This window comes from Chenopodium quinoa, unplaced genomic scaffold, assembly GCF_001683475.1.
Source record: "Chenopodium quinoa cultivar QQ74 unplaced genomic scaffold, ASM168347v1, whole genome shotgun sequence".
NCBI classification, from domain to species: domain Eukaryota; kingdom Viridiplantae; phylum Streptophyta; class Magnoliopsida; order Caryophyllales; family Amaranthaceae; genus Chenopodium; species Chenopodium quinoa.
Genome location: NW_018744460.1, coordinates 3153320 through 3171897, shown reverse-complemented (window position 1 = coordinate 3171897; position 18578 = coordinate 3153320). Strand labels below are relative to the sequence as shown.

The 18578-nt window shown below is 33.1% G+C and overlaps 2 protein-coding genes across 2 annotated transcripts; both read right to left on the bottom strand.

The window, feature by feature from the left end:
- Positions 1-358: 358 nt before the first annotated feature.
- Positions 359-7410, bottom strand: LOC110697308 (galactokinase-like). The gene is made up of 13 exons (XM_021874682.1): positions 7172-7410; positions 6909-7093; positions 6105-6151; positions 5839-5933; positions 5618-5700; positions 4917-4985; positions 4069-4254; positions 3640-3774; positions 3186-3320; positions 2317-2387; positions 1974-2051; positions 847-988; positions 359-746 (listed from the first exon to the last, which is right to left on the bottom strand). The coding sequence occupies exons 1-13, from the start codon at positions 7332-7334 to the stop codon at positions 636-638; spliced, it is 1500 nt and encodes a 499-aa protein (XP_021730374.1). The 5' UTR covers positions 7335-7410; the 3' UTR covers positions 359-635.
- Positions 7411-7802: 392 nt separating this feature from the next.
- Positions 7803-11333, bottom strand: LOC110697433. Its single transcript, XM_021874808.1, has 2 exons — positions 11214-11333; positions 7803-8612 (listed from the first exon to the last, which is right to left on the bottom strand). Exon 2 carries the CDS (start codon positions 8607-8609, stop codon positions 8298-8300), a length of 312 nt encoding a protein of 103 aa, XP_021730500.1. The 5' UTR covers positions 8610-8612; positions 11214-11333; the 3' UTR covers positions 7803-8297.
- Between the last annotated feature and the right edge of the window lie 7245 nt (positions 11334-18578).

Sequence of the window (18578 nt, the reverse complement as noted above, 5' to 3'; positions counted from 1 at the left end):
GCTTCGTATCTATTTTTAGTACGAGGAGATTTTCTTTTCTTTTTTTTTTCTTTTTAGAAGGATTGTATAGAACTGAAACCTCTCACAAACCTTCATCCCCAAAAAGCACCTAGCGAGGTGTAATACCATAATCTTTAAGTCACGAAGCCAAACCTTTACCATTAAACCAAGTGTTACTTGATGGGGGATTATTATAGATAGACCTGCCTACCAATTCTTTGTCTATTTCAAACTAGTTCTTGTACAAAAAACTAGTTTAGAGGGGGTGGGTATGTACAATAATAAAGACCCTATCCATCTTCACTTAATTTTGTTCTGAATTAAAAGTATCATTTAGTCGAGGGTGAAATTTGTTTGATTGCATCGAGATGATCTTCTGAAGTTTATATATCTGAAGATGATACAAAAATCAGTTCATACGACATAAAGTTGCTCACGCCTTAATTTTTTTTTTTTTTTTTATTGTCATTAAATTATACATTTCCTGTAACAGAACAGGTGTGGAGGTTTGCTCCACAGATATAACTGGTTCATTTGCTTACATAAAAAAAAACAGGGACAGAAGAAGCAACAGTTACTGTGGTAGACGAAACTAAACTTGGCTGTGCAAAGATGAATAGGCAGCAATGGACAATCTAAAACTTAAAGATGGCCGCACCACTAGATGGCTTTGAGGCAAAAACATAGAGACCAAGGTCATTGTTACCGATCACCCCCTTGTCAATCCTTGATTGGTAGAAGTGCTCCTGATAGAGACACACACAAAATGGGTCAAATAATTCTTCTTATATTCGGGCTGCACACTTCAAAACTCTATTAAAACCTGGAGTGTTTAGTTGAACTTACTTTCAAATCAAGGATAAAATGTGGCACTGTACTTTCCTTTACCAAAGAAACTGTGCAGCCACCCCATCCGGCACCTGTTAGCCTTGAACCAAGAGCACCTTTATCACGAGCAACTTTCACAAGTTCTTCTAACTCAGGACAGCTATATTAAAAGTCACCCATTCACCACCAAGAAACAAAATCTTAATTAATCAAGAAGCACCAAAGAAAAAGCGATATAATAAAGTATGTTCCAATTTCTAACTTCTGCATTACATTTCCACCCTAAGCAAAGGATCCTACATACTGCTACGCTACAGAAAGAAACTGAAAAGTGAAGGGCATTTCTTCCACTCCTCCTGCAGCTAGAAATCAAAGGACCTATATATTGCTACAGGAAAAACTGAAGGCGAAATAAACACCCAAGCGCAAATCAAGTGGCAAGTAACAGCAAACAAATCCAACTGTAATCCAATTTCTAACTTCTGCATTACATTTCCACCCTGTCTGCAACCAGGGCTCCACTTTAAAGCACAATTGCTGTCAAAACATCAAAATGGCCAAGGGAAGTACTCATTCCCATCGCCTTAAGCAGTCAAAGTTGCAATTCAGGCTTGTGTATCTTGTTTGTAAAGCATAGAACGGTGGATAGCCCCCCATGTAAGATGGACCTATATGATAAGTATTCCTTATGCCCTACCACTCCCTTACTCTAAATCTTGTTTTGTACTACTTAGTAGTTTTTAGGTTTCGGCAACCTCAGTTTCTCAACTAGACTTAAACTGCCGGCAAACTCATACTTTCTCTTAGACCATTTAAAATTAATGGTACAGTTAATGTGTTCTATTGATCAACTTAACGGAAGATGTGAAGCAGGATTGCAGGAGACCAGGAGCAAGTGATATAACATTATGCTATAGTTAGTGACAATACAGGTTTTGCTACAATTCTCCTTCATTCCTCACAAATCTCATCATATTCAGGTCACTAACAAGTCTCGATAAATATTGCTAAAATTCATAAATAAAAGTTAAAGCACTCGGTCAACCTAAAACAGCCACACACATGTAGTTTAGTACAAAGGAAGACTTCATCGAATAATTAAATTGAACTCAAATTAGCATCACTAGTGGTTAATGCCTCGATACCTGCATTCATAGAGAACACTGCAGCTATAATGACTCTCATTCATAAGGTCACCAAGCTTCTTAAGCATATCCTCCTCACTGCAAAGACAAGTTGTAGAATGTAAGTATCCAAAAGACTATTTATACACATTACGTAAAATTCTAATCTTAGCTACTACAGATATTTGTTTCAAACTACTGGGTACAACAGCTATGGGACTCTTCATGTTTTTAGACAATAACTCACTGCATATAACAGTCTCCAGCAGAATGAAAGGATAGTAAGCTCCAGCATGATATTTAAAAGATACACGACAGGGGAAGAGGATCCAAATGCTCAGCCAAAAGCTAAAATTTAACTTACCTCAAATCTGAGGACACTGTATCCTTGAAAGCATGTACCCTCTTAGCTTCAGAATACACATGAGCAGCCCTCTGGAGAAAGGCGATTTGGCGTTAGGCATAATTTGGAAAGGGAAAATGACTAATTTACTACCACAGTGGTGACTGGTGTGCAAGCATACGACACAGCAGATGGATCAAAGAATCATAAAATAATCCATCAGTGAAACACTCTAGCCTAAACATCAATGTAAGGTTTATCTAAAACCATCCTAACAGGGAAAAAAAATGGTCGGAGCTAAAATAGCAAAAGAGAGATTCACAATTTAGAAATATTACCATGATGACTTGAAAAAGATCCAGGAAGGAAAAAAAAAGGTGGGGGGGGGGAGAAGGAAAGAAAAGAAAAGAGAAGAGAATGTTCCAAGAACTAATGAAAAAAAAAGCAGCAGGGACATAAAGACAAGAAATTCCACTCTTTCATCATAAATTGGCAGCTAGAGCAGATTGCACAATACAATTGAATTGTGGTGTATGTAGTGGATGAGATTAAAGTATCAAATTTCCAAAATGAGAAGACACCCTTGATGAAAATTGAAACATTTTGAAAAAAGAAAAGGAGAGTATACTAAATAATGACATTGTCAAACACCCATTCCTAGCATCTGATAACATGCAGCAACTACAGAGTTACATCTTATATGTTTGTGAGTAAATAACAACCAACTGCATACAAATAGGATCTACAATAACCAAAGATAAAATCAAACAGATGCCTGGTAACTAACAATCACGATTCATGAATGCAAACATAGTTGCAAGGGTCTAAATTAAATTAACAATCACCAAACAGTCAAGTACTGCAAATAAGATCCATCTGTAGTATTATACCTGATGCAGCTTATAGTGTCTGGCTGCCTTCAAAACATCCAAAGAAGTAGGGGAGTCGCTAAAGATTGATTGCAGACTCTCATTAGTGATCTTCTCAATATCGTCAGCAGTATATGGTTCCTCTTTAAGATTCTCCTGGAAAAACAGAGAAGGTTTGCATCGTCAAACTGGTGGTAAAAAAGGATTGATTATGCCTAGTCAAATTTCAGAATTAACTAAACAGTTGGTGATTCATAGTGCAGCACAATATGAGCACTCTGTTAAATAATACCATCATATAACGCGAGACCAACTTTGCACTATATGAAATTCTCTCTACACCCAACACATTCTAATTAAAGGTAATATAGCATAATCCATTACTCGGTTCCTAAAATAACAGCAAATAACTAAACCATGGGTAATGCTATAGGTACAAAGAGACAACTACTATTAAAAAGGTATGCATGGGTACCTGGACAGCTAGTACAGGATCAGTAGAGCCACGAGTGCCAGCGAAGGACATACAGAGGCCCTCAACATCAGAAAGTGTTTTGACATTGGATGCTGCCTCTTTTGGGTTCATTCCAAGCTTAATACCCAACACAATCTGCAGAAGTCAAACAAGCAAACTTTTATGCAAAACTCAAACATCAACAGTACTGCATCAAACACTCATATCAACCCTAAATTTTTAATCAAGAAGCTATTTAACACATTCCTTAATAATCTTCAGCTTAGTCGGCAGCAAAATAATCAGAAGAAAAACAATGTCATAAAATTTTGGTTTTCTTTTGTGTCATCATAACTGCCTAATAGAACTTAGAACTCATGTAGAATGAATAATTTTGTAACCATCAAAATTTTTATTCAGAGCGTTAAGTCAAGTTGAAAATAAACTCACTGCAGCAAGTCTGCATTCAACCACACGATTGTTGTAATTTGTGGCAGCAGTGACAGCTTTCTGAGACTCTGCCAATGAATGTGCTATTACAAATGATCCCCCAGCTGGAAGTTTTACGTCAGTTGCACGAATAGGATTGAAATCTATCAACTCCGCGAATCCAGTCTGGGCCATGACAGAAATTGCCTAACAAAAACACGCTTAAATCAATTGATACATAGAATACTCTCAACATTGATTGATATATTTACATTCAGAATTCCAAATGTATTGACATAGAGCTACATTTTATCTTCTCAACAGAAGTTAGGCAGGGTCTTTTCATATTATGCAGTAATATTTTTATAGGGAGCTCTTTATAGATCCAAAAATGAGCAATCAGATGTCAAATCAGGTCAAGAGCAAATTGCTCTAAAGCCTTGAATCAGTATGGAACTCTAATAGTTGAGTATCAAGAGAAGTTCAGGTAAACGCCTGGAACGATACTAGAGTTGAGAAGAAAACAGAGAATGTGAACTGTAGTATAGTTTAGACAGAGACATAAAAATCTATGAAAGCAATGAGAGGGTAAGATAATAATATATAATTTCCAACATGAAGAAAAAACGAAAGTATATTCGTAAGTCTTGAGCCTACAAAGTTCAACACTTGAATATTAGGAGTAGTTATTTAGCAAGAAGTGGTCTCAAAGATAACTCCACAGAAAAATAATTCAACAACATTGACAAACTGCATGTAGTTAGTGAATTTTTCAGTAAATATTCGTATAACTTCAGAACTTAATGTTCCCAGTACAGTCTTTCATTTTACTCAAATTCCTTTAAATATATAACAATATGCTGTCTAACCTGATCCATTCCACCAGACTGCGTCCCTATGTGCCGCTCACATTCACAAGTGAGTTGTGCAATTTCTTTCTGCAAAAAAGGGAATAAAATTTGAAAAAAGAAATTATATTACGGAGTAGAATTTAAAATCTAGATTGCAACCAAGACAAATATTGACAGTAAACTACATATGACAATAGAATATAAGCTGTTACTGTACAGTCTGTTACAGCCTTTTGTTCCATCCGATACAAATTGTGCAAGACCAGCCCAATATATATTGCTTTCCTCATGCAGAAGGAAGTTCAAGTAGCATAACAGAATTTTGAATTCAAAAAAATACTTTTTTTTATATATATAAAAAAAAAAGGTCCTATTGTTAAAAGCTTTTCCCAAATCAGTAACAATTAATAAAATAATAGCAGCGTTATAAGATAGGCCTAAATGTTATCTCAGAGAGCTCTAAGACATAGATACAGTCTGACTTGAGAAGAGGATATAGCCCTTAAAATCTCCACTCAACAGATCATCCATATGGAAAGATAAGCAATCAGTCCTCTTGGATCATTTCAAGCAAGTTTGTGATAAACTATTTTCCGAAGCTTAGAACACTAATAGAAAATGCAATTATTTTCTTCCAATTAATGACATGGATTGTGAAAAGCAACTGAGGTGAAAATCAGCGAGCAGTAGAATTAACTACTACAAAGAGTTATAAATACCTTAGGGAAGTTCACCCCAAAAGCAGCCATTATAGCGATTGTAGAAGAGCAAACAAAAGCTGCCGAACTTGACAATCCAGAACCTAAGTGAAAAAGAAATCGCAAATACAACTCAGAATGAGCACTGCCATAATCAGATCATTATTAAAATATTTGTTCTTTCCTATGCTAATCAGAACCATTGTGACAAGTTTAGTGAAAAAGAAAGAAAGAAAATATACCAGTTGGCACTGTTCCATCTACAATGATATCCAGGCCTACAGGTTCACCAACATTTACACCTTTTGATTTGGCATATTCATGGTAGCCTTTATATCTGCATATCATATATAAAATATTACAGAAAACTTTAATAAAAAAAATAAAAAATTATAGCAGCGTAAACTTTGGAAGACTAAAAATCCGTTCTGAGCTGATTGATTGATTAAAAAATAAATCAAAATGCATCAGCAGTTAACAATATAATCTAAAAAACTACGAATCTTACCCACAGATGAAATAATGACCCCATTTGAGATTCTTCAAGTCAAGTTCCTGCTTAAAATAATAGATTTAAATTAATTATAACATCTGCCACTTATAACCAAGAACAAGTCTTAATATATTCTGGTCATAGCAGTATACTATAGAAAAACAGGTTATAAGAGAAACAGAAACAATCAAACATCTCAGCTTAATATTGTGTCCTGAAATAACTTAATATTAGTATGCACAATTGCTAACTCATGTAGTCATGTGTCCATAATAGTCCTTCTGTTCGGGGATAAAAGACACATTGTCCCAACCCCGTATTATTGCACAACCACCATGAATTCACCGAAGTAACCTATCAATAATTATACCCCTTATTTTCTCTCCATTGCTCCATCTAAATAGAATTATGCTAAAATCTCATAATTTATCCCTTTTTCCAATACCAGACGAAGGGAGTACTCGTATTCCCTCATGCTATCCCTAAATTATCCAATTAAGCAAGCAAGTTTCTCAGACTTGATTCCGCCATGAATACTACCACAAAAACACAATGCCAATTTATCATGAGAGCACAGATCACAACACAACTCCCTAAAAAAAAAAAAAGTAGTATTGCTCTAAGTCAAACCCAATTCCTCTTCCACTCTTACTTCAACCAAATCGAACCCAACTCTCTTCAATTACATTTGAGTGAAGTGAACCAGCATTGACTTTTCAGCTTCCACATAAAGCAATAACTAATAAAAACACTATTCTTATACTCTATATAATCAGCAAAATCGACAAAAAAAAAATACGAGAGATGATTAAAATTAACCTGATTGGGATCAGCAGGATATGTACACATTGAATATTTATTATCATCGAGATTCGCAATTCTAAGCACTTTCTCTTCATCTTCGCCTCTCCTTCGAATCGCAACAATAGTATCTTGTCTAATCGCCATCGGTAACACCGAATACCCCTCATAATCTATATGCTCTCCGATCAAATTGACTCTCCCTAATCCACAAAAAAAAAACCATCAAATTAGCATAAATTGAGGAGAGAGAAAATTGAAAAAATAAAAAATTATAAAACCTGGAGATCGCGCGAAGATTTCAGGAGGATGAGAGAAGAATTGTTGGAATTTTGATTTGATTTTGTCGAAACGAAGTCTTGCTTCTTCGAGAAGCGAGCCATCGCCATAGACGGGTTCTAGAGAGGTGTAGATTGGTACTGGTTGATCTTCGTGTTTCGCCATTGTTTTTGAATTGATTGATGGAAAAGGGTAGGATAATAAAAAAAGGCCTGGGAAAAGGGAGGTTATTGATCAATCTGGTAAATAAGTCAGAGAAAATTAAGTGTAAATTAAAAAAAGCCGTTAAAGGACACTGTGATGTGACTCAGCTAATAATTTTATGGTTTATCCACTTTTAGTGTAACTCCGTATCGATTTATCCACTATTTATAGTCTATAAAAATAACTTAAATTAATATTTAATGGTATGTAAACTTTTCAAATTCTGTACAATATCAAATTATCATAGATTTATCTTATGCTATAATTTAAAATTTTCATTAACTTATCAACAATAAATTTTTTTTAGAAAAAACAATATCAATATGGAAATTATCTAATTCATATATTTTCCAATATTGATTACACTCTGATAGAATTAGAATTGACTCAATTCACATGACCACATTAGCCAAAATAATGGAGGGGTCATCCACTTTACATAAAAGTTCACCTCCCCTTTGCCAATAAATACAGGAGCCTTTTTAGTTTTAAATTTATTTTTTTACCGATGAGCAAGAACTAGTAGAAGGGAGGTTGAGGTGTACATCTAAAAAGACTTTAATACCATCCTTGCTTAAATACCATCGAAGTTTGCATCAAAATCTAATCATATCATAGAAACAACAGGCAGCCAGAAAGCTTAATGCAAACCATAAGCTTTAAACATTTAACTTCCCACCTCCATTGCTTTTAACAAACCAGAAGAGCCAATCCTAGTTACACTTGAGAGTTAAAACTGCATAATAACATCAATATCAACCATTGCTAGAAGTAGAACAAAGTATTTGGATCAACTACATTAGAGCATCAAATTCCTAAATTGATTTCTTTTCAGACGAGGAACCTAAAGAGTGCCATCAGTAAAGATACTTCTTGCCACCGCCACCATAGTTGCCCTTGCTACCTCCAGAGTTGCTGCCACTGTCAATAGTTCACCCTAGTCACCTTCTCCTGCTTGTAGTACTCAGTGTAACCTCCTTTGTCGCCAACCTTCACAGTTGAGCTAGTCTTGTACTCAGCCTTGTATCCAGTTTTCCCCCTGTTAGAGTAATCCCCACTTGAGTACGACTCCTTAGCAGTTTGACGTAAGTAGCTGCCACTCTGCTTGTCGTAGTTGTTGCTCCTGGTTGTCATCTCATAGTTTCCAGTACTAGCTCCGCTCTGTTTTGTGCTGACAGTGGTGTCGTTCGGCACAACCACAGCATAGCCACAGTAGTGAGTCTTCTGGTTCGACATTTCCTGCAAGAGCGCAACATGATTATTAGTGTTGAGTCCCTTAGGTTTTGATTGATAGTTTTGAATGATGACAAACAGCTAAGGGAAACAGGTCTTTGAAAGTGTTCAATACAGTTGGGGGAACCAACTAAAATAGAACACTGTTTTCCTAGATAAGTTATTGATTATATGAGTTATCTATTGAACTAACTTATCTATATACAGGAAACAGTTAGATGATAAATGTGCTATGTACTGGTGGGGAACCAGTATGAACCGTTTCCTTGACTGCTATGCGGAAAAGCAGTCACATACTCTTTATTGTGCATTAACCATGTTACATGTGCAGTAGTTGAGTTGATTCCAAGACTTGGAGCATAGAAGCCTTTCGAAGATATTTCGAAGAAAGATTGTTTGCTCATAATAGAAGTATTCAAGGAAGATTCAAGTCTTGAAGATTACATGAAGAAAAGACGATTTATGCTTTAATATGTTATCTAGGTTTTCATGTAATATGCTCCGTAGTATGCTTGCATGTTTGGGTTATATAAGTGCTTAAAAGTATATTGAAGTATGATATGAAATCTGGTACAAAGTTGGAACAGGTTTCATAACATGTTTCAATTCAGGGAACCAGGTCGGGGAACCAGGTTCACTGTACGAAATATTCGAGCTGCCGTTTTGGAAAAAGATTTTACAAAAAGATTTTTTCGAAAAGATTATTTTGAAAATATTTTGTGCAGCTGGAAATAAGATGAAATATTCTTGGTTACCTAAAAACTAGGAGTATTTATCTTAATTGATTCTATCTTTGTGATTAAATCAAATAAGATAAATACTTTCCTAAAATTACAATATATCTTATTCTCTAAGATTGTGTGATTTAAGGAAACTAGGTTTTAGGAATCTAAGCTTATATAAACTCATCTTATTTCACATATTTCGGGTGCCTCTCCAGAAATTAAAAAGAGCAATTATTTGAGAGCATATACTTAAGCACTAATCCCATTCATCAAGTCATATACAAGAGCATTCTAGTACAAAAACATTTTCTCTTAATTAGCTTCGTAGAAGTGAGATCAAAGGAGAGTTCTTGATTCTTGTATTGAGTCTTTAACAAAGGGGTTAAAGGCTGGGTGAGTGTTTGTGAGTTCAAACACATTGGGCTTACGAGTGTAAGTCGAGAGCACACTCGGAGTAGAGTGTGGGGTAGACTGGTTCCCGGAGTAGGGAAACAGTAGAGTGTTCTTTGTCTTTGTTTTTCGGAGTAGATTAATAAAGGACTTAGGATAGGAGGACGTAGGCCTGAGTTGGCTGAACCTCGTTAAATTTGTTGTGTTCTTTATTGCTTTGTTTTATTCCGCTGCATAAGGGAACCAGCACAACTGGTTCCTTACACATAATCCGAAAAGAAGCAAAAATCGCTAACGATTACTTAACACTCAATTCACCCCCCCCTCTTGAGTGCCCATTGAACCTTCAATTAGAATAAGTGAAATTTAAAATTCAAAGAAAGCATCACACGCTCTATGACTCTATGATATGAGTGCGGAATACGGAGTACTAAGATAAAAACCCTTGTGCCAAACATTCAACAAGAACTCGATCGAATGAACGATTAAACCACTAGCAAACAGGAAGATTTGTTAACAATGATCAAATTTGACAATTGCATGGTCTATGACTCTATGATCTGAGTACGTACTATTGGTCTATGGAAAGTATTTTAGGGCAACCGAACATAAAATATAAACACAATGAGTAAGAATTGGAGTATAACATGCTCTATGACTCTATGAGTGCCATGACTAACAATAATCGAACAAAAATAAGATCAATTCTATATGGAGTACTTCTATTATCAAATATTTACCAACATTGCTTCAAAAAATCAATGTGACAATTTATTCTGGTCGAGCCGAGACAACATCGAATTCGACTAGAAAGCACAAAATATGAACTATTCAGATCCTTAATTTCATTAACTGATTCACACATTTTAGAAACAAACAATTACCAGATGAAACAGCACTATTCACCCATATTTACATCAATACAACAAAATTTAAACGAGTAATGTAAAATTTAAACGAGTAATGTGACATCTATATAGATGCAAAGATCATTTATAAAAATAAACATCCAAAAATACGCTAAATAAATGGAGCATAAGTGACAAGTTAATTGCATTGCACCAGTAAATCGGATAAAATACCGTTATATTTAATTTTTCGGTTCATTAACATGCATTACAACATATAAAATTGAAGAAAAATCTCATAATAGCATCATTATACAAATCCTTAACCATATGAACCATCGATAAAGGTGATTACACAAATGCATCATAAACACACTTCAAAACAGACGAAAATGATTATTTATAATGGCGAAAAACATGTACAATAATCTCCAACACCCAGAAAAACATCAAAAACAATGGCATCATAAACATGCATCAAAACAGAAGAAATTGATTAAAAAAAAAATAAAAAATCGGCAATAACTTACAATAACATTTACGTAATCGTAGAAAAAAGACGCAAATTATTAATAAAACAGTATTTAACATAAAATCCATAAGCAAAATTCCTAAAAGATGGAGAGAGAGAAAATGAAGGAAACCTGATCGGCGAAGGTTGGAGAGAGAAGCTAGGCTTTGGAAACGAAATGGTGGAGCGAGGTTGAAGAAAAGAAGACTGAAAAGTTGCTTTTTATAGACGGTTATTTGACTATAGAGTGAGTAATTCAGTGTGAACGGTTTCACTTGCTTATGATAGACCGTAGTAAATTTATGGCCGTTGATTTTTTGTGAAGAAAGGTTAACGGTGAATGATGTGGGGAGAAATAATTGGAGCGAAATATTGTGTTAGTTGAAATTGGAAAAGATAAAGGAGATTGAGGCTTTTTGGTCTTATCTGCTCCGTACAGTCTACGTACTGGTGAATTGGTGATGGTCTGGTCTGCTGTAGACCTGTAGTCTGCACTCTGCAGTTGAGGAAGTTTTTGACATGTATTTGCAAATACATATCAAACCTTAAAATATTAAAAAGTATTGTAAGCACATGGGAGTGAGAGAAAGGAGGAGAGAGATTGGCAAGTGGGACCAATTTTTAAATGTACCACTAAAATCTTATATAATATCATTGATTATGTAGTGATATTATTTCTATACGTAGTTGGTACCACTAAATGAATATACATTACCATTGAATGAATATATAGTACCACTGAATGTTCAGTGATACTATTTGATCATCTAGTGATACTATTAATCACCCAGTGGTACATTTAAATCCAGCACGTGGGTGTGAGAGAAAAGGAGGAGAAAGATAGGTAAATTTCATGCGAAATGTCTCAAATGCCCCTTGATATGTATATACAAGTACCTATCAAACCTCCCTTTGGAAGGCCTCCTTATCTGCAGTGTGCACCAACACGCCCCTCCAACCTACCTCATCAACATTAATCAATTAATGTGGTTAACATCTTTTTTTTTTTTTACTCCGTAGTATAGAAACAAACAGACTTTTATTTTTTGTAATAATTATACAGGTTAGCCCGTTGGTATAATTTTGTGATTTCGCATTATAATTTGTCCGTGAAGAAAATTAGTACTCCTTAATCAATAATTGTTTCGTACACCCGGGTGTACCATGCGCATGGTACACCCGGAAGAATATCACCCTATGAATAAAAGAACATTACCTATAAATAAAAGAACATTATTTATAAATAAAAAAATCGTAGTTATAATAATTTATTATACATTACAAACTAACATAGAGTACATAACAAAAAACGTTACATATAAAATACAGAACATTACATACAATAAAAGAACAAAACTTAAAAATAAGATTATATTACACACATATATAAAAGAACATTATCTTTCTGAAAAAGAACGTCAAATATAAATAATGGAAAAATGCTACTACCCAAACCCTTGAAGAAGATGAACAACAATGATAGTGCCAAAAATTCAAACAATCAAGTAATTTCATGATAATAAAGTTTTATATGAACAATAAACATTATCACAAAATACAAAATATAGGTAAAAATAACAAGCAAAGAGAGAGTTCACTATTGAAGCACAACCTAGGGTTTCATATTCATGAAATAGAACAAAGATGAACAAAGAAAGAGAAGTCATACCTCAAATGAGTAGAAAACCCTTGTAAAGTGAATTAATAGTGGAAATCAAGCAAGTTGAACACTCAATTGCAAGTTTTTTAGCCAAAATAAAAAATACCCAAAATTCTCAAATCATGAAAAATCCGAAAATTTGGTTGTGAAATTCAGATTTTGGAGTGTAAAATCTAGTAAAAATGTGTTTGTGAGTGATGAATTAAACACATAAAAACTATAAAAATCAAGAAATAAAATGGAAGAAGTTAGAGGGAGTAGAGAGAGAGTATCGAAGAGAGAGAAAATGACTGGGTGAAATGAACATTACATATAAAACAAAGAACATTACATATAAATAAAAGAACATTAAATTTGTCCCAATATTATTTTATTTATATGTAATGTACTTCCGAGTGTACCATGCACATGGTACACCCCCTTTTACCATACTATTTTCACTCCTTAATATCTTATTCTGTATTAATTTGACTAATTTTATTTTGTTGCATACGAAATATTTCGACATATGTTGTATATAATTTTATCTGTGATAATAACTCGTGCAAGATCAATAGATATTTAAAAATTTGATGGTAACTTTTTATACAAAATCACAATACATTATGCAAAAAATTTAACTTGATCTGTTATTAGGGGTAGCACTGGTGGGTATGAGGCTATCGGTAAGAATATGGTTGATATTGAATTTTCGAATTGTAGGAGTGTCAAAATTCATACTATGACTAAAGACTTGAGGAAGCCCACTTTCTAACGTTGATAAGAAAATTTCGTTTTATCAAGGGGCAAAAGTGTAAGGTTTTGTGTAAAAGAGGGTAAAACAACACCAATAGCATGGACTATCTCCTTAAGATTTAAGGATGGGAAAAAATTGTATATCAAACCTAGACCCAGCATAAGAGAGATGCTTTGGTAAGTGCTATGTGCATAACCCAAAGTATAATCCGACACAAGAAGAAGTTAACCTTGGACACCGCAATCCCAAGGGAAAATATTCCTCTATCAAAAAGGATATTCCACTGCGATTACCAGCAGAGCGTCAAGATTATTAAGTAAATTCCTAACATCAAGCTAAGATCGTATTATACTAACAACATAGCAAGTCGTCGCGATATATATCTCCATTACAAGGATTTACAACTAGCATTGCGACCATCGCCACGATTGATGCCACTAGACGAGCCAAATGACGACAAAGAGTTGAGGAACAAAGCCACAGTTGATATTAGTGCTTTCTAGAAACAAGAAACCATTATAAATGGAACTGCGGAACAAAAACAATAAGAACAATGTTATCGGTTATAAGGCTAAGTCACGGACTATGTCGCTCTCTTTAGAATATTCATGGTACTGCCTCTAATTTGTGCAAGCAGATCGAACCACAACCGGATGTCCTCCAGGATAAAACAGTCTCTCAAAAGTATAATGTACCAATGGATTTGCACAGAAACACCGGGCAACTAAACACCAAAACTAAAGAAAAACTGCTAGATCGATTTTTATTTATTTTTAATACAAAAAAGAATAATATTTTCTATATATATAAAATCGGTGAGCAAAGTGTTATTTTATAGCTGAAAATTAAACGTTGCAATTAAGTCGTTTAATCCCTAATTAAAACGGTTACCGTAATAATGGACAGAAACAGTTACCATAAAATCAGTTAAAAATTAATTAACATAAGTAATGGGAATTAAAACGGTAGTGGGTTTGAAAAGGCATTAATTACATAACTAAACCTTGTTCAAAAAATTTAAATCTGTTTTGATCATCCAACCCGAGTCGACAACGCATGCGTGTGTGTTAGGTTGGCTCGGTAGGTAAGTCTTCCCGCTCCACAAAATGTGGGTTGCCCTTGAGCCACACCCAAGTATACCACACTCTACATTACAAAATTCACACCCAAAACACACTTTGTTTCAACAAAAACAATACTTAACAGCCCAAAATGAATTAAATAAAGCTGTTTATACAAATACACAGCTTAAATTAGTCCATATTCAGTAGAGGATCAAGTTAAAGAGTCAATCTCCACATCCTAAATTCAAGAAATTTCTGCATATCTTTCTTTAACCGATTATTACATACCATTCGAACTTACTCTCACAAGGGGAGACCAATAAATAGAGGGTTTAAAAAACAAAACACACACACACACGCATAATAGAATAGATTTAAACATAGGTAATATGATAATACCCTAAGAGGGTGTTTGTTTAGAGGATAAAAGGGGTGGGACAAGGATAAAAAATAGGGATAGAAAAAATGTAGTGTTTGTTTAGAGGGATGGGGATTAGAAGGGGGTTAGAGATAAAAATAAAAACACTCACCTATCCCTCCATTTCTATAACTAAGGGGGGTGGTATAAGGGGAAAGAATAAGAAATGGGTTTTATAAGACCAAACTAGTATTTAGCTCGTGTGATGCATGGGTTAATCTTGTTGGTTAAATAAAAAGTATATATTTTTCAATTAAAGAATTTTACTATTGTGTGTTTAAATTGTTCTTAGGTTTTTTTTTAAATCAAAACATATGTAAATATAAATTATATTGTATTTTGTTAGTAGCATAAAATACTACGTAAATGTAATGCGGTATATTCTAATCCAAAAAAAAATTAATTACATCATATCATATGTAAGAAATACAAATTGCATCAAGCAAAAAAACTATCTACTAATACATACATGTTTTACCCAAACCCAACGTACATGTGATGGAAAACATTAGCTAGCTTACCTACATATGGATGCATTAAATAATAAATTGATAAAAACAAAATAATTTATAATAAAATCATTAAACATTAATCAAACACTAATACTTCTGATTAAAAATTTTATTATTTATGTTATTTTAGTTAATGTCAAGAAACACTATTCTTTCAAAAAAAAAAAAAAAAAAACAGTATGAGAGTACAATGACAATAAAATTATTTGTACAAAACTAATCATATGAAATTCTTATTAAATGCTTCCAATTGTCTCTTCACAAAATTGATATATTGTAGTTTCCATCCAAATATATTATTCCTTTGTTGAATATTGAATTTTTCACCTACAAACACATAAAATCACCAAATAAATCAAATCAACATTACTTAAAAGAAATCGAAAACTGAAAATAGAAAAGAAAATCAAAATCGATTATTAAAGAGAAAATATATAGTAGAGCAGAATGTACAATTTAGAAAAAGATTTTACAAAAAAAAACAAAACTCAATATAGAGTCTAGCTTATGTGCAACTGGACATTTTGAACATTAAAAACAGGCACTCGTAATTTTATTATATAATGAAAGTACAATGTAGCATCAAGGAAAGAATACAAATAACTACTTTGCCACATGAAAAACATCATGTTAGCAATAAGTGAAAATAACAATTTAAAAACGTAATTAAAATTAGATCAAATAAATAATTTGTTTTGCAAATCTAGTTCAAATTTACAAAAATAGTACTAAAAACACAATAAACGAAAATCATAGACAAAAATGAAGTTAAAAATAAATAAATTTAAATTGAGATCTTAAAAAATGAAAAGGAAATATACAGCAAAATAAAAAATATTGAAAATAGAATTATAAAAACTCGATCTTTAGACATTGTAAAAGAAAATTAATTATGAAAATCTTTTTAAAAAATCCAAAAAAAATATTGATACACAATTCTTCTTAAAAAAATGATTAAACACCAATCACCCAAGAATTATTCAAAAACAAATTCAGAAAAAAAAAATTTGAAAAATATTAAAATCCTACAAAAACTTAATAAAAATCAAGATCTGAAAAAAAATGTGACACATGATAAAATTTAAAAAATATTAAAATTCATAAAAAAAAAAATTATCTTTGAACATTGAAAAAGGAAAAAAAAATAGAAAGTTTTATAAAAACCTAGACAAAACTCTAAAGCGCAATTTGTTAAAAAATGATTAAATACCAAAGCAACAAAAAAGTGAAAAGAAATTTTAAAAAAAAAAACGAATTATAAATAAAGTTGAGAAAACATACGTTTGATTGCTCCCTTAAATTCAATATCGCTATTATTTTTTGAAGTTTGTATACATCTTGACAATAATTTTTTTTAATTACTTAATATAAATATAGATTTAGGATGAAAGAGAGAAATGGTAGAGTTAGGGTAAATAGAGAAAGCGTAAAAAGTTAGAGAGGGGGAAGATAAACTATTATTAATATTTTAGTGTGATTGAATATTTATATATATAATGCAATTTAGTGAAACCCAAGTGACACAAATGAAAATTGATATCTTTTTTTTAGGGGACTGAATAATTTAGGAGTTTTTTTTTTTTATTATTATTATTATTATATTTTTTTTACACTTTAGTTGAAACCAAAAAAAAAAAACAAAAATCATAAATGCAAGATGAGGACAAGTGTCCTTTAAATTTCCTGTTTTAAAATATTAGTATAGATTATATTTTTTTTGGATTTAATAAATTATTTTCTTGAATAGGCATGATTAGGGGGTTGGGATGGAAGAGATGTAGAAGAATTGTTTGATGTGATTTTCTGTTTTAATAATTTTTTTTGGATGAAAAAAACTATTTTCTTAATTTTTTTGGATGAAAAAAACTATTTTTTTTTTAAAAAAAAATTATTTTTAAAACAGGAAGAGGACAAGTGTCCTTCCAACTTCCTGTTTTAAAATAATAGTATTGATTACCCTTAAATGAATTGAAATGGTAGAAGTTAGTAAGGGTATTTTTATATATAAAATTATTACTTATCTCTAATTTGTTTTCCATACTTATCAAACATGGGATAATAATTATATATCCTTGTCTCACCTATCAATTCCCTATCTTTATCCTCCCTTCTTATCCCTCTTATTTCCATCCCTCCAACCAAACGCCCCGTAATAGTTTTATATATGTGGTTGACCACACTGTGTGGTCGAGGTTACTTATTCAGGGATTACTCGGTCAGTCGGGGATTACTCGGTCGGTCAGGTGTTACTCACATGGAAAATGCGTTAACTGACTAAGTAACCCCAAAATAAGTAACCCTTGACCGACTGAGTAACCCCTGAATAAGTAACCCTTGAATAAGTAACCTCGGCAAAAACGCGCTAACCAACTGAATAACCGTACCCCAGAATAAGTAACTCTTGAGGCCTTAATCGACTAAGTAACCCCTGAATAAATAACCCTAACCATACTGTATGGCTAGCCACCCAGAAAAAACATTTTTGTAGCCTATAACCAATTATACTACTTTTATTTTTCATTATTATGTCCTCAACTATATTTAACAATTATGTAAAACAGAATTAAAACAATTTTAATCTCATTTTTCAAGCAATAACATACTTAGTATATAATGGCATAACTTGACCCAAGAAGATACTAATGCTTACTTGTATAAGGGTTGTAGTATCGTTGATGTGTGCTGCTTGAATTACCAATTCTAGTGGGGTCTACTGAGTCGTTTAGGGCTTAAGGCCGGTGTACGTCCCTAATCCACAATCTACAATGCTTAAGCCATTAACAAAGCATAGTTCAATGAAGGAAGTTACTAACTTTAAGTCTCCTTAAGTAATAATTAAGAGGGAAAGATTAAATCATTCAAATAATATTATGAAAATGTCATTAAGGTCCTGTTTGGCGGTAGTGTTTAAGGTAACGATTAGTGTTTAGACTTTAGACTTTAGACCATGTCAAAACACTAGTAGGAAAAAATAAGTGTGTTTGGTAAGGTAGCGTTTCATGTAGCGGTTAGTGGTAAATGTAGCGTTTGGTCCTATTTGGCAAAAGTAGCGGTAGCGGGTAGCTTTCAGTGGTCGAATAGCGGGTAGCTGTTAAGGTAGCGAGTAGT

Excerpts from the sequence above, each read along its gene's own strand:
- LOC110697308 (XM_021874682.1), bottom strand. The coding sequence starts at position 7,334 with ATGGCGAAACACGAAGATCAACCAGTACCAATCTACACCTCTCTAGAA. Across the intron at positions 5,701-5,838 it reads AGATGGAACAGTGCCAACTG|GTTCTGGATTGTCAAGTTCG; the intron begins GTATATTTTCTT and ends TTTTTCACTTAG. Across the intron at positions 3,321-3,639 it reads ATCCTGTACTAGCTGTCCAG|GAGAATCTTAAAGAGGAACC; the intron begins GTACCCATGCAT and ends CTGTTTTTCCAG.
- LOC110697433 (XM_021874808.1), bottom strand. The coding sequence starts at position 8,609 with ATGTCGAACCAGAAGACTCACTACTGTGGCTATGCTGTGGTTGTGCCG.